The following is a 25,652-nucleotide window of genomic DNA, read 5'->3' as shown; positions in this document are numbered from 1 at the left end:
AAGTAAATGCTTTCCGATGCAAGAGAGGTAAATATGTGAATATTGTCAATAGTAGAGACTACCGATTTATTTTGCTTTTGGACTGGGAAATCCTTGGCGCTATTTTGAATTTAGACAAGCCTACCTTATTTTTATGTTTGTGACACGATTTATTTTCAGAGAAGGCTACCATTTGTAGTTTATAATCTCCCTCAGATGTAATTAATGGCATTCTCTGCTAAGGGCTGTGATACCCGAGAGTGACTCAGTAACCTGGTTAAACATTACTTGTATAACAGATGAATTTGGAATATTTAGTGAGGCTAGATGAAGAAAATCTTTCCTTTTTAAGAATTTACATTCTAAAGCAAAAATTGCGTGAACAAATTGTTTAAGCCACATATTTTGAATTACTGAAAAGTAATTAAATACATATATAAAGTCCAACTCTAGAGATGTAAACACTGTAGCTCCAGAGCAGGACAGGGCTGGTAATTGACAGTAATTGCTGCTACTGATTGGATCACTAACTATATTTTTCTCATGTCTTCCAATACTTTAACTATGTGTTTAACCACATTTGTAGGAGACATAGAGCCATATTATGAGTTGAGCACAGAACTACAAGTCTTATGGTGTGCTAACATCATTGGTATGCAATCTGCACCATGTGCATTTTTGCACTGGTATTACATGTCAATGATTAATATTTATAGTGCAAGTATCATGTCGGCTAGAGGGAAAGAGTAAAGTCATTTTAGCACATTAGTTTCTCTCAGGTTGTAGATGTCAGAGCCTGAATAAAATTTGCTAATGCAAAGCTACTCTAGTAAAAAAAAACTCTCTCTCAGGTAGTGGAGTTTTTAATTTATTCTTTGCTATACACTTTCTATGTTAGTTTAATTGTACATATCAGACTAACAGGGACAGTAAACATTACTGAAATTACAAGACCTTTATGTTGTGTTGCTATAAACTAACATGAGCAAAGTCTAAACATTTAAAAAATAAATTAACATCCTTTTTACTGCAGTGGTTTTTCAAAAGACAAACTCCATCATTTTGCCTTATTTGGAGAAGCCAATGTGGGCTTGAGTCTGCAGACAACAAGGGTAGCAATAGTCATAATGTCAGCAAAAAAAAACACTGTTTTACAGTTGTTATCAGTTAAATCCAAATAGGATAATATATGTAGCAGCATTAGCCTTGATGACTCTGCAAGGAATATTTCAAGTAAAAAACAGTACATTTTCAGGGCTAAATTACATGTAAATGGGACAAAATAAATATTAACATAAACTGAGACAGAAGGATACAACTAGAATTCCATTGATTTTTCAATACTGATTTAAGTGATAAGATTTTGAGAATCATCCATAGACATTGATATATACTACAATTTTGGATTTCCAACATTCCATATTTTCAAGAGATTCTCATGCTATCTTATAGAAGAGTTAATCATTTAAGTGATTCAGTGGATATTGGGAGTGCTAAGTCATTTAAACAAATTATTTTAACAGCAAAAATATTAGATACCTATCCTTGTTTGGCATGCATTAATTGCAGTGGTGTAATTAAAGGATCCAATTTGTTCCATCCTAGGACAGGACATCAATTTAATATACTGAGGTAATACACGTGTAAAACTGACTTTGCCGTATATTTAATTAAATGCCCATGTGGGATTGTGTATTTTGGACAGACGACAAGCAGAGTCAGGGCTTGGATTAATGAGCATAAAATTAGCATTAGAAGAAAGGATATTTAAATCCCAGTAGCACACTTTTTTTTATAAAAGCTGGACATAGCATTAGCCAATTTTAATTCCAGGTTCTTGATCAGGTTAGGGTCCCAAGGAAAGAATTACTATTGAAGCAAAGAGAAGCATTCTGAGTCTTAAAATTGGAAGGGAATTGGAATGGTCCCTATTTATTTTATTATTGTTTATTGTTTACATTATGATATTAAGTTTGGGTGAAAAGTAACAAAAAATATTTAAATACTTTGTTTTAATGGAAAATGATTATTACTTTGTATCAGTTGACTATTGTGATTTGACCTTGCAATATGTGCATTATACCAGTAGGGGTCTCTGGATCAGTAATAGGTTATTAGGATGTAATATAAAAGGATATGTAACCCCCCAAAAATGTCTTTATTATTCAGGCAGATCATACAATTTAAAAAGGTATCAACTTCTATGATCAAATTTTCTTTGTTCCCATGGTATTCTACCTAGGTACGTGTCTGGAGCACTATATGGCAGGACATAGCGTTGCCATCTAGTGCTATTGCAAATGGATAACATTCTTGCAAAACGTCTGCCATATGGTGGGTGTGTACGCTCCTGAGCTTACAACCTTGGTTTTCAACAAATGATACCTAGAAAACAAAGAAAATTTTATAATAGAAGAAAAATTAGAAAGCATTAGAATTGTATGCACTGTCTAAATAATTAAAGAAAAACTTTGAGTTTCATATCCCTTTAAAGATGTATACTATATTATTAAAATGTATGTAGTAGGCATTTGTTTTCCTTATAAATGTGTCATTGCAGAAGTTAATTTGTATGACATGCTTAAGGGTTAATATCCAAAATGTTATCTCTTTTATGTATTTGGACCCAAAAAAGATGAAGATATATTTGTTATGAGAGTGCCACTACCTTTTTGTTTTTTTGCCAATATAAATAATAAAACGATACCACCACATATACAAACATACATCTTCAGTCTTATCCTTCCCACCACCCAATAATTCAAACCTTTTTGTTTTCATATAAACCTTTAGTTACCCATTTATTATACTTTAATTTACAAAAAAATTATTTATTTCTATGCCATTTTAAGGTGTATTTGAAAGCACAATAGCAAACAATAACAGTTATTACCAAGTTTTCAAAAGCTTTAAAAGAAAAAATGATATCTTTGAATGCGCCCCTACACAAAAATGAATTAATAAATTGTAAAATGATTACAATGGCTGTGTTACTACTACTTTGTACTTTGAGTATAGGGCACATGATATATTTATAAGGCACATTAACGTGCGTTGGTTAAACAATTTAACAACTTGTAATATCAGATTGAGTGTTATTGATTACACAAAGCCTGTAATACATTAAAAAAAAATTTTTAAATAAATTTAATTCTTCAGTATTTTAAATGTACTATTATTGGTCAATCTGGTTAAAAATATACAATTTTTCTCTTGCTATTAAAATTGTTTACCATTAGTAGCAGTCGATGCTCAAGGAGAAGAATTAGTTGTATTATGTAGTGTTGACAAGCTGAGTCATAATCTAGAAAAGGATATTCGTACAGGTTCCCATGAGAAACAAACTACCCAACGGCCCTGCCTTAGAAAAAGGTCAAATATGTATACCATGTCAATTGTTGTAATAGCTTTCGCTGTAGTGCTTGTGCTCGTGTTTCACTTTTAGGACATCAATTTGAAATATTCCTTAATGTGAATATGGTCTTGATCCAGATAAATGAATAGAATAGCTGTGCTGCTTTATAACACTGTCACTCTGAGATTACATTTAAAGAATAGCAAAGCTGATAATCTCCTATTCTAACTCAGTTTAATGACCTTAACGAACCATCTCTGCTTAAACTGACATTACAAAAAACCTCAATGATATTTACTTGGCACAAAATAACAATCTTGAGTTCTGAAAAAGCTCAAGCCTGAAAATAAAAAGAAAATAACTAGAAAAAGATAAGTCTGTAATCAGGTTTATGTTATATTAGGATTCTGTGGGAACGCTTTCTGAAATTTTGTAATACTCATTCTCGTGTGACTCTAGGTTTGTATACATGGTTCTGAATAGTCAAAGTGCCTGTTTAATAAATTACATCTGCAAATAACACAACATAAAGGAGAAAAGCAAAAATTAAACATTTAGACTGAAGTCATCTAGAGACAAAAAAATTGGACAACTCAGTATCAAGGCTGGAAGAATATTTTAGCACATTCTTAAAAATATGGAATGTTGGTCAAATTTGTTCATTCTATTTAAATACTAATTGTTTTCCACACATTTAAAGGGCCATGATACCCAAATGTTGAAACACTTGAAAGTGATGCAGCATAGCTGTAAAAAGCTGGCTAGAAAATATCACCTGAACATCTCTATGTAAAAAAGAAAGATATTTTACCTCAAAAGTTCCTCAGTAGCCACCTCCCATTGTAAAGGATTTCTAAGCAGCATTTTAGTGTGTCTGTCCTGGGACAGCTTAGGGGATGAGCCTCGTGAACTGTCATATTTTTTCACTAATCAGGTAAAGGAAGTTTACTATGAAATCTCATGAGAGATAAGTCAAATATCATGAGATCACAGTAAGAGTTCATGACCTCAGCACTGCTGATGCTGATTGGCTGCTGTTCATTTCTTAATTTTTTTTTTATTTTTACCTGCAGCTGGGAGCAGGTGAAGTCTAACTTTTTACACAGAACTTACTCTGCTGAGCTGAGGAGATTGTGAGGTAAAATATCTTCTTTTTTTACATAGAGATGCTCAGGTGATATTTTCCTGTCAGCTTTTTACAGTTATACTGCATCAGTTTCAAGTGATTTAGCATATGAGTATTATGTCCCTTTAACATTAAAGTTTTGTGGGGGGGATTATGTTTTCCTTTACAGAATAAATTTGACCCTCAGGGAAAACACAAAACAAAAACAATTACAATAATGTAAGGTTTTTCAAATACACAAAATTGAGATTTAAAGAGATAGATATCTTTTGAGGCACAAACAGAGGGCCCAATTTTAAAAAGCAAAAGATACTGTATCCATCTGCAGCATGTTAAACATATGTCAAATTTAACATTTATTTATCAAATGTAATATTCAAATATTCATTTAGAAACTTTGAAATTTTGACTCTCATAGACTTCAGTCTAAGTCCATGGGAATCAATATTCAAATCTAAAATTAAATATTAACATTTGAATGGTGGTTACTGTCCCTACTAGATATACAAAAGGAGTCACCAGTAGACACAAAGCTAGTAGATCACATGCTAGTTGTATATTAAAAAAAAAAACATGTAGCTGTATGTGTAGGCAATATTCGACAGTGCTAAACCTCATAAGCACTGCTAGAACATTCCTTTAAAACTTTGAAAGCCAAAAAAAAATATTTTAACATATATACACAAAAAGAAGGCAAATACTGCTGCTAGGCCTTTTCCAAAGTGTCACCTTTGAGAAAGCCTCAGTGAAACGTGCCAGGTGACACGAGAGGGGGTCGGAGGTATCTCACTTTCACACTATGGCAAACTGCCTCATCCAGATCTGTGACTTTTTACCTTGAACTTCAAATAAATGTTATGTTTTACTTGCACACGCATATGAATCTGGATGTTCCTATATGAGGTCAGTGTCTGCCTATTGGACATATATACACTATTGGATGCAATTGCCTATACACGGAACACTGTTAACTTTGGAAAAGGCCTTGCAACAGTATTTGCCTTCTTTTTGTATACAAATGCTAGTTGTGCCATGTTCTAACAACCAATAATGATACCATAGTTCAAGCTGACACATTATTTATTCAAGTAGATCACATAAACAAAATTCACAAACAAGAAGACTCCAGCTCACTAAGTTATCTGGAATAAATTGACATAGGACATATACTGGGCTAACTAGACATTCAAGTTAAAAGACCACAAGATACATAAAAGGATTTAAAGGGCAAAATGTAAGACACAGTTATATAAGCAAATAGGAATGTTTAGGCATAAAGAAAACAATGACCCACACTAAAAAAGACTATCTAATTCCAGACAAAACTAGTACTTTAGCTTTTCAGTATAGTACTTAAAAATGTGATTTACCTATTGGCTTCCACAAATTAAAATGTATTGAAGCCCTCTCTAACAGCAAAGTGACTAAATACATTTAGTCCAGGGATACATAGAATGTGTACATCAATCTACTAAAGGTAAATTTCATACGTTTGCCATATGAGTTAACACTTTCTGGGTCTTAGATATCCATTTTAAGCTAACAGATATTCCTACTGATAAAATGTTTACTGTATATTTTGTTCTGGTTGTGAAAGCTTGTGGTGCTTAGTTTAGTGGGAAGGAGGGATGTGTATTGTAATTGTATTACTTGCCGCAGACTTATTCAATTCAGAAATTATAATATTCAGCTATTAGTTAATGAAGTTTTTACAAGACGTTATCTCAAGTATTGAGTTAAAAAATGTCCTTGAATCAAATTTCTTAAAGTCTCTTACATTAAAAGGATAGAAAGGTCAACATTTAAATGTGAATTGATGCAATTACATTTGAAATAGAAGCATTTTTTAATTATACTTCAATTACTAAAAATGCTTCTAGTAAAATGTATTACCATTTTTCAGTGGCATACATACATATGCTGTGAGTGCCTGGTGCACCAGCATTCAAACACCACCTTCTCAGAGTCAGCAGTGGCTTGTATGACACAAAAATAAGTCTTAAGTGATGCAACTCACTGAACAGTCATGGTGTATGAATCCTGCTGCTCTAAAACACATAATATATGTGGGTATGCCACTGAAACAGTTATAACAGAAACAGTAATAACCTTTTACTAGAAGAATGTTTGCAAATGCAAGTATATTGTAAAACAAATTATATGTAAAATTGAAATGCAAAAATGATATGCATTTCAAGTTTGACCTTTCTATCCGTATAATTTTTGTAATTTTCCCTCTTTTTGTGTAATTTAACTTTTTGGGATCTTCATATGCCACCAGAATTGGAAGTGCAAACCAGAGACTTCCCAAACCTAACCATGCTACACTCCACTCAGCCATTGTTTGAGTAATCATGTAACTTATTTATAAAATATCTTTCCCTAACTTGTGAAAATTAGATTATTTTTTAAGAGAAACATAGGTTAAAAGTTGGTGGCATCTTTTACATAGAAGACTAAAACTTTACACATATTTCTTCAATATTTAAAACTATAATTTAAAAATACATCTGTGCCAGAGTATGAGTGGAGCGCTATTTAATGAGCGTTAACTACGCTAGCAGTAAGCTTTTGCGCTTGTTGGGTTGCACTCGTATTATGAGTTGAAAGTAAACTGTTTTTACTCTTGCGCTAACCCGACAAGCGCAAAAAGCTGGTTTGAATATTGCATGCGCATTTACATATTCCCACATAGAAGTCATGGGAACAAAAAAAGTAGAAAACACCCAACTCGTGCCCAAACCCAATCTCATATTCTCATGTGTGCTAACCCGACATGAAAATATGAATATTTTACTAATGTTTATATTGTTGATACCTGTTTTGCTGTTTAGAACTAATATACTATATTGCACCTATCTAGGGAATAGGCAAGATTCATGTTGCCTAATAATAACCTTAGGGAAATGTTTTGTAATTACCGGCTTGGGATTATCCTCCTGACCCTGCTGTGGAGCAATAGCTTTCTACTCCAGTTCATAAATCCCCTTCAAAGATGTGAAAGTCCTTATTACTTTCTCTACTTCTTTTAAAATGTAATATTTAATTTCATGCTAAACACAATTTTATATTCCTTGTAGTGATGTTACTAGATTTTTATAGTTTGGATCTATATGCATATATTTGTCAAGGTTCCAAGAGAGTGGCTATATATGTTTGATATTTGCTATGTTTCCCCTATTGCTCCCCCTTACTAGTATATACTAATGTTAGTGGTTCTAGAGAGGCCATTATTTTTCATATGGAGATTTACTCTTTATAAGTTTTGACACTTGATAATAGCGGTTAATTATAAGTCACTTTTCTTAATAATAAGAAAAACTGAGGTTTATCGAGCAGTGTAATACTTGAGTTTTATTCCTTGGACTCTTGTTTATATTGATGTATACTGGTACATACTTAAAGTGAATGTAAACTTGAGCGTACTTACTCAAGTCATAGGATATCATTTAAAAAATGAGTGAGACTTTCAGTCATGAAATCGGTAATTTATCCTGATCTTCTTAGATTTTGACATTTTAATTCCAGAGCGATAAGCGCCGTTCCTCCACCCGCTATAGTCCTCAGTTGATTGACAGATGACTCATAATTTTTTCCACCCGGGTGGGAAGCAACAATTAGTGGATTACAGATGAGTCATCTGTCAATCAACAGATGACTATGGTGGGCGGAGGAATGGTACTTATCGCTCGGGCATTAAAATGTAAAAATCTAAGAAGATCAGGATACATTACCGATTTCATGAATGAAAGTCTCACTCATTTTTTTAATTATATCCTATGACTTGAGCAAGTAGTGTAAGTATATATGACCTTGTGAATAAGTCTGGAATCTGTAACTTTACTTTGTTTGGGAATTGGAAAAGTGATCTATTTTACAGATATTAGTGTTTGTACCGCTCTGTTTATGCTATTTGTGATCTTGTGCATAAACGTCAATAAAAATTACTAATATAAAAAAAAATGAACATTTCACATTCCAATGTTCTTCACATAGAAGAATATGTTCTATTTATTCATATATATATATATATATATATATATATATATATATATATATATATATATATATATATATACTGTATATATATATATATATATATAATAGCAAGTGGTGAAGGATCCAAACGGATGGGTTCCGTATCCAGCAGAAACTTCACACATCAGGCACAGCAGGAATATATAATCCGTTTAATGTGTAAATAACCAAACGTTTCAGCCCTCACATGGGCTTTTGTTAATGGTAAACATAAGCCAGGACAGACATAACACATACTGCTACCCTCCACCTTTAAATACCAACTTCCCTTAAGTCATAGCCAATCAGGACGCCCGGTGGCACGTCATTTTCTCAATGCTGGACACTCAATTGCATCACTTTGCACCATCCTGATTGATCATGTACCCCGCTCTAACAGGGGGGGTGACAGAGGACAGAGACTGCTACAACTGGAAGCACGTTGGATATTCAACCTTGACACGGTTACCCCCCGTGGACTAAACACAAACTTACAGAGTTTAAGTTACTCAGAAATTAATTTCTTTAACTGAGTACGCAGGTTGGGAGCCCTTAGGCTAACATGCTTGCTCATGCGAGTCTGCTACTGCAAAATAGGAAAAAGTGGACGTAAAACTGCTTTTTAATCTTTCTGATACCCCAGTAATGGCTGAGTTAAATCATTCAGAGCTGTGGGCAGACAGGCTCCCTGTCTGGGAACAATCACAATAATCTAATGACATCATCTGATGAGCAAAAAGAGCCCTAAGAGACACATAGAGGGTCTGATTCTGTATAATTCTCCACTATGATGTCCAAATTTAACCTTCAGAGCTCTTTATAGCTCTATAAGGGCCCAGCAATCAAAAACTCACTGGCATGGAGCTTTATCACACACAATCTTTGGGGCTATATTTAATGTTTGATTGTAATGTTGGTGTCTGTTCTTCATACTTCGGTATGAATGAGACATTTTAGATAATCTTATCAGATCAGAGTGCTCTAGATCATAGGGCCATAAGAGATTTACCCTACATTTCTGTATATACAGGAGAAACACAAACATTACAGTATGCTATGCTCAATAAAATGAGCAGTTTAAATGTATTGCAAGTATGATATCAAATCGTAATCAAAGTAACTATTGGTATTCACAATAAAAGTATGCAACAAAATATGAATTTAGATGATGCTGTAAATTCTTATTTAAAAGTACATACGAAAAAAGTACAAAAGTCAAAATGTGAGTTTTTCTATGTAAAATTTGTTTTGTAACTTTTGCAAATGAGCTAAAAAAAACCAGGATCCTTTGGGGGTGTCTGAAATTCTTGCATAGGTCCCATTGTATCTTAAAAGCATATTATACAGGGGGGCGGAGCTAGCCATCAAGGGAGCAGGACGTGTTTCTATGTAGCTCCCGGCCGTATATGCTATTTTCCAGCTTTTATCCCTATATACCTATAAATTTTCACCAAGGAATACTAAGCTGGGGCTCTAGAGAGAGGAGCAGTGCTCACTGAGTTGGGGGACAGATGGCGATATAAAGATTTTGAGAAGATCCTATCTCTATGCGGGGAGATAACCACGCGGCTCTACATGACATTACCCGTAGTTTCCAACACCATTGCAGCTCATATATTACCGTGGCCTGATCAGTGAGCACTCCTGCCGCTTGGCACGGTAACAAACGCAAGATAACGAACTCTTGGGGACAACGATTGAGTGCTTCACTGAATCAACTTAGACCGAATCCCTATTTAAAATGGGGGCGATGTTACAGCTTCTGCAACAATTAGGGGCTAAACTGGACTACCACTTCCTCTCACTCCGTAGAGAACTTAACCCTAAGCAGCATCCTATAGAAGAGGAGTTTGGTCCCAGCTTGAGAGGCTTACAATACATGGACCATATCCCAGTCACCTCCTCCTTATCTCCGCTACTAAAGCTTGGAACTACAAGTGACTTTGGCCGCTTCCTAACGGTATCTCACCAACTCACCGCATTGGGGGACACTCTATCTCTGCAGCGCTTAGCCTGGGAGGAGAGTCCAGACTACTGCCTCAGCACAGAGTATAGCCCGGTAACGATAGAAGACACAGCTGATCTTGCAGTTCATAGTGCTTGTAGAGGGACCTTTGATCCTTTCCCAGCTGTCGGGACTACGGCTTCAGAAACCGGACAAGCCCCACTCCCGCACATAACCTCAGACGACGCCTCTCACCCACAGAAGGGGAGCTATAAGAGTGACAGTCCACAGAGCCCTATAGAGATCCCCCTTAGCAGAAGAGTGCTGCTGACCTGTCTCCCGATACAGGATATTGCGGGTATAACACCCATGATAGGTCCCTCTCTAGCCCAGATTATATCACTTGTTCTCCCCCACACCGATATGCCCGTAATTGGTGTTGGCTAGAGGACTATTCTATCCTGCAAGTTTCTACTGCTTGAAGTTTTTGGCTATTTAAACATGTTGTTAGTGTCCTACACTGCCTAAAGAGGTTAAATGTTTACTTGTTGTTCACGGCACATGTTACAGCTGTATAACCTCTTTCCTTCCTCAGTTCAGTTATCATATTTTTGCCTTAATGCGACTTACATCTGTCTTAGGTTTACATAACTATTCCCCTAAGCTTCATCTACATGGCATGGTTCAGGGGAGCTACCTATATCTACTGTTGTCCTCTCCCATATTTGCCTAAGTAAGGATGGGTTACCTTTGACAACCTTCAAATTTCTATGTTCAGTCGCACCTAAATATTACCATTCATACCCTGATTAAGGGGCTTAACCACTACACACTAATCCCTGTCTATTAAGCTTATTTAAAGTGTACACATGTTTACACATGGTTAACCATAGAGTCTTTCACAGTCACATTTGCGAATGTAAACCTTACCTCACTGCTTGTATTATATTGACTATGTGACTCTAGAATAATATCAGATTTTTCCTGTATTGTTTATACTCTACATTGTTGTATTTCAGGATTGCATTGTGTGCCTAGTTTAATACTGTCTATGCCATCTGTTAACATCTTAAATGAGACTTTAAATATGCTTGTGCAGCTGTAACTGATATATCTAATTTGTTAAAAAATTTTAACATGATGCTCCTCTGATAAGCTTGAGGGTATTGTAAACACCCATACCCAGAAGAAGGCACACTCTTATTTCACGTTAGTCCCACCCTAGAACATATAATTCCACCTCTCAGTTGCTATAGATACTGCCGGGCTGTGCTAACTGGGAAGGCACGGCTCGACATAACTTATCTGTTTAACAGAAGAGGAAACCAACCCATACTTAATTATATTATAAGCTCCACCGCATTGATTAGAAGGCTCCGCCCCTCCATTTCCCCCTCTTCTATCTGAGCGGCTTTTTGCCCGCTGATATCCCCTTCCCCCCTACATATGTCGGCCCAAGAGTGGCCAACACACATACTAACTCTCCACAGACTGAAGCTCTGACTCAGATATGCTATGAAGCGTTTTCCATTGTGCTGTGGAGATCACTTGCCAATAATATAATATAAAATGAAGTTCTACTTTATTTCACCTGCACTTTTGTCTAGCACCATGTTAAAATATGAATATACGTAACTCTCTTATTATATGTCAATACTGTTTTGTCACAGACAATGTAAGACTCTCTTTGATGTAATATTGTTCTAAAGGTGAATCTGGTTTGTTAATACTTATTTCAACTTCAATAAAAAATTTATTTATAAAAAAAAAAAAAGCATATTATACATATAGGTCTTATGAGATAAAAGCTGGCAGGTTTATTTCAAAATACACAATGCATACACACATATGCTGCGAGAGCTGGCGGTGGTGTGTATTGTATCTATGAAGACTCATTTAAAGAACTGGACACAAAGACAGGTTTCTTAAGATACAAGAAAAGCCAGAATAGTTCAGCACCAGCATCAAAGAATGTGCCTGCTGTATGGTCAACACTCTAAGCCCATAAAACATATAGGGGTATATTTATAGTGTGCAAGTTTACATGATATGATGTACAGTATCATGTCTGCCGCACATCGATAAATGCAGACAGCATACGCCGTCGGCATTTATCATTGCACCAGCAGTTCTTGTGAACTGCTGGTGCAATGCTGCCCACTGCAGATTTGTGGCCAATCGGCCGCTAGCAGGGGATGTCAATCAACCCGATCGTATTTGATCAGGTTGATTTCTGTCCACGGCCTCAGAGTAGGCGTTCAAGTTATGGAGCAGCGGTCTGCTTCATAACTTCTGTTTCCAGTGAGCCTGAAGTCCAGGAGGCAGCCGCACCATTCAATTATACTTTATTTAGTACAAAAGCATGATTAAAATGCAATGTTTCGAACCACACAGGTCCTTATTCATGCATGATTAAGGACCTGTGTGGTTCGAAACGTTGCATTTTTATTATGCTTTTGTACTAAATAAAGTATATTATTGAATGGTGCGGCTGCCTACTGGACTTACTATAGGTTTCTTAAAATACACAGAGATGCATAGACAAGCTTCAAATCACATGATCTCATTTAGAAAAGAGCTTCATGAATGTCAAAAATAGTGGTTCTTTAATTTACACTGTAATGAATCGCTAAGACACACTGTAAGGAAATACAAAATGCTCTTGGAAACCGAGGAATGATATATGTGAGAGATTGAAACCTTATATACATCTAAAGGGGTGTCCTGATACATACAGAATAAGAGTGAATGAAACTATGAATTGAAAAAGAAGGGGCACCATAAGTCACACTTGAAGATGCATCTTAAATCACACAGAGACAGACTGAGTAAATTGAAGCTTTAGCAAATACAATAAATCTTCTGGGATAATAAACTGAGATACAAAAAAGAGACTTGCAAAATAGTATTTTGAGACAAATGAACAACAAATTAGGGATCACTGAGATACCTCAAATGACTCACACATAGACAGGCCCATTTATCAAGCTCCGTATGGAGCTTGAAGGGCCGTGTTTCTGGCGAGTCTTCAGACTCGCCAGAAACACAAGTTATGAAGCTCTTGTGAGCTGCTAGTGCAATGTTAAATGCGGAGAGCGTATTGCTCTCCGCATTTAGCGAGGTCTTGCGGACCTGATCCGCAGTGTCGGATCAGGTCCGCAAGCCCTTTGATAAATGGGCCCCAGAGAGTCACTGAGAGACTCACAAAAAAAGGCTCCCAAAGTTTCTGAGAGTGTAACAAAGAGACAAAGAGAGTGACCAGAGATTAATGGAGCAATATTAGCATGCTCAAAGGAACTGTTTCTAAATTATTGTAAACAAACACAAATACATTTAGGCGCACAGAAAAAAATACACTTACACATACTGCAATATAGTAATAAGTGAATGTCAGTTGAAATGTAATGCATTTATTATAAACCACGAAAAAATAAAGATGTGCATAACTGAGGTTTTCAAAATGCTACAAATCGCTTAAACCAGTTGTTTGACTTAAAGCATGTGCAGGGTGCAAAACTTGCTTTATATCCTCCTAGGGAGTGTGCGGCAATAACAATGTATACACAAACCAATAGGTATCCTTTTAATGTTCAAGAGTGTTTACATGTTTTAGATGCAGGAGATTTTCAGGGTGTTATCATTTGGACAAATTGTACATTGAACATTTTTATTGACTTTAATGCGACATTAATTTACCTGCTGGAGTTTATTCCATTGCTTTTTCTACAAATAGCTCATTTACCTTTATTTTAGCTTTTGAAATAGCAGATTTTCCCTGTGGTATCCGTACCATAAGGACATTTTCTGTAGTTAAGTATTGTAAAAATATAGAAAAGCTGTGCACAAGAAATGACACTCCTAGTGGGGTTTGGGAGAGTAATAAAATGTTTATTTTCAAGTGTTCTCTCTAAGTACTGGGCTTTGGTATACAGACAGAGATAATATAAATAGGAATGTGTGTGCACAGAAAGTGATAAAATAAGGAGATCTGTTTTCCCTGCAAGTTCAACAAATTTAAATGTGTTTTTGGTTTCAAAATATTTATTGTTTAAAAAGATAGATAATCCCTTTAGCATATATATGTTGATAATACATTGTTGAAATGTCACTTTGATGTTGTATTTTTTTTAAACAAAGAATATTTTGTTAAAAATAGATAGTTTGTAGAGTGTCTCAGATAAACGTAGTAAATCTTTTGTAAAGCTAGCCAACTTTCTTAACAAGTTACTAGGAGTATATTGTACATTGCAGGTTATTCCTGGAGGATATTCAGGGTCTCGAATCCAGAATGAATCCAAGTTTTTGAAGAAAATCTGACGACAGGCTTATTCTCTCATGGGAAAAGAAGAATCTCTGGTGAGGCAAGAAACATTTATAGTCTGTTGTTAAATACACTTATTTGTAGAAAATTATAGTCTTATAGTCAGCTCTGCGGAATCTGTTGGTGCTCTACAAATACCTGATAATAATAATATAGTTATAGGAATTAGAAAATCTTAAAATATGCAATACAAAGTAGTATAGGAATTTATAATGTCTCATCCAAAGACAAAACACTAAACATGCAGGATCATTGGTGGTGTATATTCATCCCCTAGTCATATACAGCTTTGAAATTTGTTTATTTTTTTTATTAATTTTCTATTTTTTTTCCTTTTTGCTATGATTGAATTATAACATGTATTTATATAAACCTCCCCATCTGTCCTATATAATGCAGGATTGTCAGGGGTTGGGAATTCTGCCCAATGCCCTTCCAACTTCCCCCATTAAAGCAAATATCCTGATTTTCAGGGACTACAAGAAGTCCTGGCTGCACACATTGCACGCCATGATCATGGCACATCCGTGGCTCCGCCCATCAAACATGGTGGCTCATTGACAGAGTCCCCTTCCTGTCCCTGTCCTGGAATGCTTTTGGGAAATGTTGGAATCTATTAGTGTTGTTTTAGCATAGTAATATGCAAAATATTTAATATTATGAACAAAAACAGTGTAGAGTACATTTCTGTATAAGAGATTTAGAAAAACCTACATGTTGTATATTTTGATGAAATAATATGATGCAGCAACTAATGTGACATCCACTGGTGCTGTGAGGTCCCTTGTCAATTCATGGAAGTTTACATTCATTCATTGTAACTTTTATAGCTTGCTTTGAGATGTTTCAATGGGCTTCATTTAACAGCAGCTGGACAGACAAGATTCACTTCCGTGAACCTGTCTGCCCAGCATTGTGACCATTGGGAAGCAATAGACTGCCCACATTTAACATTGCACAAGCGACTGCTTGTGCAATGCTGCCCCCTGCTTATATGTGGCCAATAGTGCGCAAGCAGGGGCTGTCAATCACCCTGGTAGGATTTGTCCAAGGTGATTTAAATCCCCCAGCTAAGAGCTGGTGTATAGGTTAGGAAGCAGCAATCTCATGACCACTGCTTTTTAAAGGGACATGAAGGGACATGGAACCCAACATTTTTCTTTCATGATTCAGATAGAGAATACAATTTTATACAACTTTCCACTTTACTTCAATAATTTAATTTACTTCATTTTCTTGTTATCCTTTGTTGAAAGGTTTATCTGGAAAAGCTCAGGAGCAGTAAAGAACCTAGGTTCTAGCTGCTGATTGGTTGCTGCATATATATACTGCTTGTCATTGACTCACTCATGTGTTCAGTCAGAAACCAGTAGTGCATTGCTGTTCATTCAACAAAGCATAGCAAGAGAACAAAGAACATTTGATAATAGGAGTAAATTAGAAAATTGCTTAAAATTGCCTGCTCTATCTGAATCATGAAAGAACAAATTTGGGTTTCATATCCCTTTAACTATCAGCTACAGGGTTTGCAGCTTGATAAATGGAGCCCAATCATTAGACAGGACAAATAATGGAGTTTTAAGTTTTATTTGTTTTTATTTTTAGTTATATTATATTTAAATAGATATGAAACCCAAAATTTGTATTCCATGATTCAGATAGAGCATGCAATTTTAAACAACTTTCTAATTTGCTTCTATTATCAAATTGTATTTGTTCACTTTGTATCATTTGTTGAAAAGCAGGAACGTATGCTTAAGAGCACGCCCATTTCTCGAGCACTATATGGCAGAACTTTAGAATTGCGTTTGTGTATTCTGTGCTTTGATAAATTGTTATCACAGCACCACAGGCAAATGGGTTGAGTGATGTACGACTTGGATGTTTTCAGAACTTTTATAGTCTCAGATAAATGCAAAAACATTCTTGCTTTCAATTTGAAGATACATTTTAAGCCTTGTTATTTAATATCTGTTTGTCTTGAGTAGATATTTCTAAATATGTCAAAATTATACTAATAACAGAGTTTAATTCTGTATCTATTTTTGCTTAATACAGTTTCAGGCAACTTTGAGCAGCCCATAGAGGGTAAAATATTAGAGACCAATTATTTTCCATGGGATTTTGCCTACAGCTAAAGGGTTAGACCTTTTTTTCTTTTAGAGTCAGCTTGTTACCACTAGTGACAAATGTTAGTTTTACTGATTCTATGTCCATGTGCCTTTCATTTATTTGTTCCTGGGTGATGCTTTTTTTTTTTTGGAACGCTGGTGTAAGATAGAATGCACAGTTCTACAAAACAATAGACTACCTTTCAAAAAGTTTACATTTAACAGGTGTTTTATCTGAGCAAAAAGAACCTTAAAGCAATATAAATATGCAAAAATAAAGGTGCTCTAATGTATTCATTTTATTACTGCACAATTGTTTGCATATAATTGTATTTATCCCATGCAAATAAAGTTTGCTATATATCAGATTTAGGTGATTGATAGTTACACACATGTGCCTGATGTCATTAGTTCCCCAGATGTGGTCAGCTAGCTCCCAGTAGTGCATTGCTACGCTAGAGATTACTTTAACTATGTGTTTAACTCATGATCAGGGGTCAAACACAAAGTTAATTGTAAACAATAGTGCTCTATATACATCTCTTCTTCTTATTTTCTGCAGTTTCAGTTCTATTTAATGTCTATCAAAACAAATTTTCCCAGCCATTGCAATTTGAATAACCACACTTATGCTGCTTGCCTAATGGGCTTGAATTCATTCATTCATTTCTATTTTTTTTTTTTTTTTTCATTTAAAGGGACAGTCTAGTCAAAACTAAACGGTCATGATTTAGATAGGGCATGTCATTTTAAACATCTTTCCAATTTACTTTTATCATTAAATACCATTTGTTCTCTTGGTATTTTTTGTTGAAAGCTAACACTAGGTAGGCTCATATGTTAATTTCTATGCTCTTGAAGGCCGTCTTTTAGATAACATTGTGCTCACTCCTAGGGAGTTATTTATGAGTCAGCACTAATTGGCTAAAATGCAAGTCTGTCAAAAAAACTGAAATAAGGGGGTTGTCTACAGAAGCGTAGATACAAGGTAACCACAGAGGTAAACAGTGTATTATTATAACTGTGGTGCTTATGCCAAACTCGGGAATGGGTAATAAAGGGATTATCTATCTTTTAGAGTAAACTGTCCCTTTAAAAGAACACAAAACGCCTCTTGCTTTTATGTGAAAATTGTGCATGTTTCACATTCCATAGATAGACTGAAAAGCATGTTTTATAACCTGCAGATGTTGCTCTCTAGGGAGGGTGGGGCAAAGCACATTTTTATACAGAGACAAAAGGTACTTAAAGGGACATGTAACCTAAATTTGATTTCTTTCATTGGGACTCAAGTAGAGCACACACTTTTAAACATTTTTCCAATTTACTTCGATTTTCACATTTGCTTAATTCTCTTGGTATTCTTTGTTGAAAGAGCAGCAATGTATTACTGAGAACTATGCAAACACATTGTGAGAGCTAATGATAAGCTCACCAGGAGTCCATTGCTGCTTCCGAACCTATCTAGGTATGTTTTTCAAAAAAGGATACCAAGTGAATGAAGCAAGTTAGATAATAAAAGTAAATGAGAAAGATAGCTAAAATTGCATTTGCTCTCTGAACCATGAAAAACAAATTTGCGGGTTTATGTCCCTTTATTCCACAACATCATAAATAAACAGTGTATATTAGTTGCATGCAAGTTTCTGAATGTACAAATTTAATTTGGGCTATATTTTTTATGCCAGTTAATAGTGTGTATTTACAGAGGAACTGAGTGACCACACAAAGCAACAACCTATCTGTTATACCTTTTTAAATAGGCCAAAATTAAGACGTCAATCCTGCAGAGGTTGGAAAAACTATTTTTTGATGGATATGAACCATGCTACTGAAATCTGTCTGTTCAAAGTATTTTTAAAGGGACATTAAACACTAAGTAAATTATATGTAAAATAATGCATTCAAAGAAAAGATTAGTCTGAGAATAAAATGTAGATGTATTTTTTTAAAGTCTCATAAGCTGTTTAAATATTGACAAAATAAGTGTAAAGTTTTAGGGGTCAATTTATTAAAATCTGGCGGACATGATATGCTGTAGCATATCATGTCCGCCAGACATAGCTGAATGCGGACAGCATACACTGTCCGTATTTAGCATTGCACAAGCAGTTTTAGTAAACTGCTTGTGCAATACCCACCCTCTGCAGATTCCTGATTGTATAGGATTTGGCGGATTGCTGTACGCAGCCTCAGAGGTGGCATATGAATTAAGGAGCAGAGGTCCAATTTGGCCAATAATAGATTGACCCCTTAGTGTCTATAAAATAATGGGAGCTGCCATGTTGTAACTTAGGTTACTTTCTCTGCTGTGGCCAATTAGGGACAGTTATAAATAGGTCTCTAGAGTGTTTAGCCAATTGCTGTGTGGAATATAACAGTGTTCTGCACTTCCACTTCTATCTGGAACTTAAAAGCACACAATTTCAGAATGGAATTACAGGAAAAGGGGGCAAAATAAATAATGAAAGTATATTGCAAGGTTTTTTTCTATATATATGATTTATATTTTTATATTATCATCTAAAAAATGTTTAATGTCCCTTTAAAGTTAGCATGGTGCAAAGCCACAGGAAAACCATACACAATACTTTTCCTTTGGAAACATGGTTAATTATTTAAAAGCCCCACAAAGCCAAGTGAGGTAGCTGGCACAGCTATTCTAATGGATTGGAATATACCCCTTGGAGTTTGAAAATGCAACTGTACTATGATAACAGAAATGCAGTCACAATGTATAATTATATACAAAAAAAAGTTTTAAATGGAAAGTCAGATTTTTTTTTAAGTGTAACATTTTTCGTGATTCATGACCTTTAGGAAGGTCAACACTTCAAATTTTCTATAGCATATACACTACATAAAAATAAAAGATGTCTTTATGCTTTCTTTGTGACATCATGGCTTCTCTTTGTACAATCATATTCCTCATATTGCTCTCACACACCATAAATCTTCAGTGAAATAGCTCCCCTTACTTACATATTTTAACTATGGCTCATTCATTCTGTAATGTGGCCTACAGAACAAAACTACTTTCTCTACTATTGCTTGCTAAAACATTGTATTATTGTTTGATACAAACTATCAATGCAGTAACATGATATATTCAGTAATGTGTCATACATATTATAAAAGTCCCATATGTAGCTAGCAAGTAGAAAACTCCTTGTGTAGATTTGTCTTGTTTATCTAAAATAGAATTTTAGCCAAGATCTGCACACTTGGGAACTTTAAGGATATTTGACATCTTGGGATCACACACGTAGGAATTCTGTGTTTCATACTGGTAAATAATATTTATATTTTTTAGAAAGTGTTAAAAACAATGTATGTAGGGTAACATGTAAAAAAATGTTCACAGTTGAAGAATGTCATTTTTGTTCCATGCTATGTTTAATAAGTTATCAGTGTACGTGGTGCGACAGTGTGGGAAATGTACCTTTTCTCAAGCTGCAATTCTATTGGCAGGGAGCCTAAACATATTAGCCCAATGCCTTAATTTGGAGTACTTTTGATATTGTTTAAAAGCTTTCTGAGATCTTGATTTTGAAGATATTAAGGACTTGTAATAACAAGACAGAAATCACTGCACTGCCTTGGAATTACATTTTACATTAAAGGGACAGTCTAGGCCAAAATAAACTTTCATGATTCAGATAGGGCATGTCATTTTAAACAATTTTCCAATTTACTTTTATCACCAATTTTGCTTTGTTCTCTTGGTATTCTTAGTTGAAAGCTTAACCTAGGAGGTTCATATGCTAATTTCTTAGACCTTGAAGCCCACCTCTTTCAGATTGCATTTTAACAGTTTTTCACCACTAGAGGGTGTTAGTTCACGTATTTCATATAGATAACACTGTGCTTGTGCACGAGAAGTTATCTGGGAGCAGGCAGTGATAGGCTAGACTGCAAGTCTGTCAAAAGAACTGAAAAAAGGGGCAGTTTGCAGAGGCTTAGATACAAGATAATCACAGAGGTTAAAAGTACATTAATATAACTGTGTTGGTTATGCAAAACTGGGGAATGGGTAATAAAGGGATTATCTATCTTTTAAAACAATAAAAATTCTGGTGTAGACTGTCCCTTTAATTTTACATGAAAGGATAATTAGCATATCAAAATAGCTTGGCATCATTTTGAACAGGGTCTAAGATTTTTTTTGCTTAAAATGATATCATCAACTTCCTATAAAAGCATCAAATTGGAAAAATTACATAGATTTTGTTGTACAAAATAAAAAAATAATAATTGAGGTACATTTTTGCTCATGTGTTTAAAGGAATAGTCTAGTCAAAATGAAACTTTCATGATTCAGATAGAGCATGCAATATTAAGCAACTTTCTAATTTACTCCTATTTTCCATTTTTCTTTATTCTCTGGCTATCTTTATTTGAATTTATGCTTAGTAGCTGGCCCATTTTTGGTTCAGCACCTAGGTAGCGCTTGCGGATTGGTGGCTACATTTAGACACCAATCAGAAAGTGCTACCCTGGTGCTGAACCAAAATGGGCTGGCTCCTATGCTTACATTCTTGCTTTTTCAAATAAAGATAGCAAGAGAACAAAGAAAATATTATAATAGGAGTACATTAGAAAGTTGTTAAAAATTGCATGCTCTATTTGAATCATGAAAATTTAATTTTGACAAGACTATTCCTTTAATGCAGCGGTTCCCAACCTGTGGTAATCTGGGGGTATGCGGCGGACCAGTTGGGGGTATGCGAAAATATTGTTGGTAATGGCAGAACAGAAATGCGTCCCAAGTCAGAACATACTGCGATCGCAGAAAGTGCAGCTCTGTAGAAAGCACAGGCAAGTAGGTTGCGCAAATAATGGTCCTAAAGTCAGTTTATTCTGCCTCACAGTTTATTCTGTCTAGTGTGTCATTTTCTAACTAACTGATTGGCCATTATAATTTTATCTGTTTGTTCCCATGATATTCTGTGCTGAAGAGATACCTAGGTTGGCATCTGGAGCACTACATGGCAAGGAAATAGTGCTGCCACCTAGTGCTCTTGCAAAGGGTAACATTCTTACAAAACTGCTCCCATATAGTGCTCCAGAAATGGGCTGGGTCCTCGGCATACATCCCTACTTTTCAACAAAAGATACCAAGAGAACAAAGAAAAAATAATAGAAGTGAATTAGAAAATTGTATGTTCTATCTGAATCATGAAAGAAAAAATGGGGGTTTCATAGCCCTTTAAACTAATTAAAGGAACATGAAACCCATTTTTTTTTATTTCATGATTTACATAAAGCATACAATTGTTGAGATTTTTCTTATTTACTTCTATTATTAATGTTACTTTATTTTCTTGGTATCCTTTCGTGAAGGAGCAGCAATGCTCTACTGGTAATTAGCTGAACATATCGGTAAGCCAATAACAAGAGTCATATATGTGCAGACACCAATCACCAGCTAGCTCCCAGCTCCTGAGCCTATCTAGATATGCTTTTAACAAAAAATACAAAGAAAATGAATCAAATTAGATAAAAAGAAGTTGTTTAAAAATGTACGCTCTATCTAAATCATGAAAGAAAGAAAAAAATGGGTTTCATGTCCCTTTAAACAATAAGCCAATTGGATACTCAGTTTCTTCACCAACCTCTATTGTGAGCTCATAGTCATTTTACTCTGAATCTGTGATTGAATCATAAAGCATTAATCTTTAACAAAGTACAGACAGTAATGTATACAGTATATCATATTCTGTCTTTATTTATTCTACAGTTTCATTTGTAGAATGGAGCTATAGTTTCTCATTCTCCTTTTTTAGTATCCTTGATTTGTGTTCCAGTAATTAACCTGAAAGTCTTTAAAGTGTGCTAAGCATTGTAAATGAGATAGGGCAAGACATAGATTAAACATTTTTCTGTGAAAGTAATTAGCTGTCACAGATACTGGTTATATTTGAAATAAAAAAATATTATAATTTAAGTAAATGATAAAGAGTGAGATATGATACCAAGATGAGCAAAGACCTACAGATGTAATTTGATAACTTAGTTCCTCATATGACAACTTAGTTACAGTCCACAAGAGCCTAATTTGCCAGATTTTTTATCTTCTCTCAAAACACTGCAGAAACTGTAGCTTTCATGTGTATTAAACAGATTTAGCCATAAGGTACTTATATTAATAATCATGCATTTGTTAGACTAGCAATGAACAACTGACAGCCTGGAGGGCACATGTAACCTTTGGGGGCTTTTTTTTTGCATCCCAATCTTTTGCTTTATTTTAACCCCAGAAAACACATGGGGTAGATTTATTATGCTGCGCATGCAGCTGTTTCCACGCGAGCCATTAGGGTCGCCGCAAACAAAAGTTAAGACCTTACGACCACTGCTCCGGACAGGGGAGTGCCTAGCAGCATAGGCAATACCCCATGATCTGATCCCGGTCTTGAAATCATGTGATCACATTGACGGTTGCATGATTTCAATTTTCCAGCAAGTGTTTACATCAGAACTTTGTCCTGTTCTAAGCACTTGCCCCCCCCCCCGGCATGAAGGGTTTGACCTTCTCTCACCAAATGTAATCCAGAAAATCTGGCCTGTTAGGGAGGCCTGAGGACAGGTTTGAACCAGTGGTCTAAAAGGAATACCAGCTGCTTTGTAAAGTCATCTATAATTTATTTACCCTTATACCCTGTAGAACTCCTTTCTCTCACTGTCTTTACATAGTGAATGTAATCTTTGAGTCTAATATAAGGATACAAATACTGCTTCAGTATTTGGGGTCTACATATGTGATTCTGTGAATACTGCCCCTCATTTCTAGAGATATTAGAGAAATTACTTTAAGCCTAAAAAAGACTGTGTATATAAACCTTTAATACTTACTAATACCCCACTATCCTGCAGACATTTCAGAACTACTTTATTTCAAAACTTACTTTGCTTTGAACGTCGACCTTTATTATCCTTTTGAAAAGCTCAGGCTAGAAAGAAAAAAGTAATCTGAAACGGTCCAGTGTTCCTGCTGTTATTAAAGGCTACTCAATTTCTGAACTGATTCGATTTTCGTAGAGCCTTAAATCATTTTATATTCAAAATGAAATAATTTTGCACTCTTAGCCATTCTTTTAAAAATCAGAAAAAATTGTAACGATAATATTTTGTTTTATTTTTGTAAGAATTATTCGAGCCTACAATATCATCTTTTTGGATGGTTTGTTCTTGTAGTAAAAGATTTAGTTATAGTCTTGGAAGGAGCAGTTGCCTCTGAAGCCTATCAAGCAGCTGGTGTTTCTGGTTCTTTAGAATGGAATTTACGCAAAATCCATAGTATCATATTTTAATAAGACTTTTCACAGATAAAGAATTTTTCTAGTATAAAAATAAGTGAGAAATTACATTGTTTATGGATGTAATAGCTCAACCATACATAATAGCTAAAGTTCACTAAACCCCAGAGTGGCCAGATGCCAGTTCTCCACAAAATCCTTTTCTTGGCACTCATAAAAGCAATACTCTTTAAAATTCCCTTGGAATATGATTAAACCTCATCGTCCTAATCTATTTTTTTTAAATTGTAAATTTTTCATATAACATAAAATAACAATATTGGTGGGGGGATCTTTATCATCTGTAACTGGTAGATCCAAGTTAATCCATATTCCAGCCGCTATGGTAGATCCAAAATTATATACTATTATTATTATTATTGGTTATTTGTAGAGCGCCAACAGATTCCGCAGCACTAATTCTACATGTTTGCACAGTTATTTTCCTATAATTTGCATCCAGGCACTTCCAGCCATGGGCGTATATTTATGCGACATGTAAGATAGGTGAATACTTTATTTGATCGAAAACTATACAAAAGCTTGTATTGTTGCATGTAAACAACATGAAAGTGTGTATTTTGTCATTCATTCGGATTTGCCAGCAAACAGATGAGTTTGTGGAGTCATTAAAGTGATGGTTAAGTTACCGTAATGACTACACGTTATAGCATTAAGTGTATCAAATAAACATAAGTTTAATTAATCAATTCTTACATTAATCAAGTTGTCACCATTAAAAATCAATTCCGGAATGTCCTCAAATTCAACTCGCATTTTTTTGGGGGGTTATCGGTGGGTCACGTTTTTGACTAACCCAACTGAAATGTCGGCTGTTTGGCGGCCGTCACTTCACGTCATCCGCCCCATTAGTTTGTAAGCGCATGCGCTATTAAAATTTTCAGAAGATGGGAAACCACGCGCTCTCCCGTGCGCATTTGGAAATAATGATAGCAGATTAACTGCATGCGCAGTGGTTCTCAGCATCGCCGATTAGCGCATGTGCAGTTAAAGACTGCAGCAAGAACGCGCATTTGAAAGACACAAAGAGCAGGTGGGAGCGCTGAAGACGGGAGTAGGGCATGGGAGGAGTCGTGAGCTAAGGGATTTTTAAATATAATTTTTATTAGAAAATATTGAAGTAATCTGAAACAAAACTGAAGCGACTAGATTAGGTTCATATGGAGAAATGCTAGGTTGTCTTGCATAATCTCAAACTTTACTTTCACTTTAAGCATAGATTTGTGCTTGTTTTTTTAAATAGCACATTTGCACAATACATTAGGTGCATGCATGAAAGATTTCATGCAAGTTTCTTGCAATCATCTATGCATCTGTCAAAGTGTAGTACATGCGACAACATAGAATATTTTTTATGCTGCTTTTCATGACTTTAAATAGTGGGCACCCATATTTCATGCAGATTTAAAGTGTACTAATCCATAGTTTCAGTGGATTGAGGTATAATAGATGCACCTTAGTACATAAAACTAAAAATAA

The 25,652-nt window shown here is 35.2% G+C and overlaps 1 protein-coding gene across 3 annotated transcripts in view; it reads left to right on the top strand.

Moving 5' to 3' along the window:
- The window catches only part of NTF3 (neurotrophin 3), a 121,271-nt gene that overhangs the window by 72,007 nt on the left and 23,612 nt on the right, over positions 1–25,652 (top strand). For 2 of the 3 annotated variants that reach the window (XM_053718736.1, XM_053718734.1), the window contains exon 2: positions 14,674–14,778. The exons of the other annotated variant lie outside the window; for it this stretch is intronic. In XM_053718736.1, the coding sequence (XP_053574711.1) occupies positions 14,758–14,778 (21 nt within the window). In that variant the 5' untranslated portion in view covers positions 14,674–14,757. The remainder of the gene's footprint in view (positions 1–14,673; positions 14,779–25,652) is intronic. 3 annotated transcript variants of the gene reach the window in all.

Source organism: Bombina bombina, chromosome 6, assembly GCF_027579735.1.
Source record: "Bombina bombina isolate aBomBom1 chromosome 6, aBomBom1.pri, whole genome shotgun sequence".
In the NCBI taxonomy this organism is placed as follows: domain Eukaryota; kingdom Metazoa; phylum Chordata; class Amphibia; order Anura; family Bombinatoridae; genus Bombina; species Bombina bombina.
Note: the sequence above shows the minus strand (reverse complement) of the source record. Positions and strands in the feature narration are given on the sequence as shown.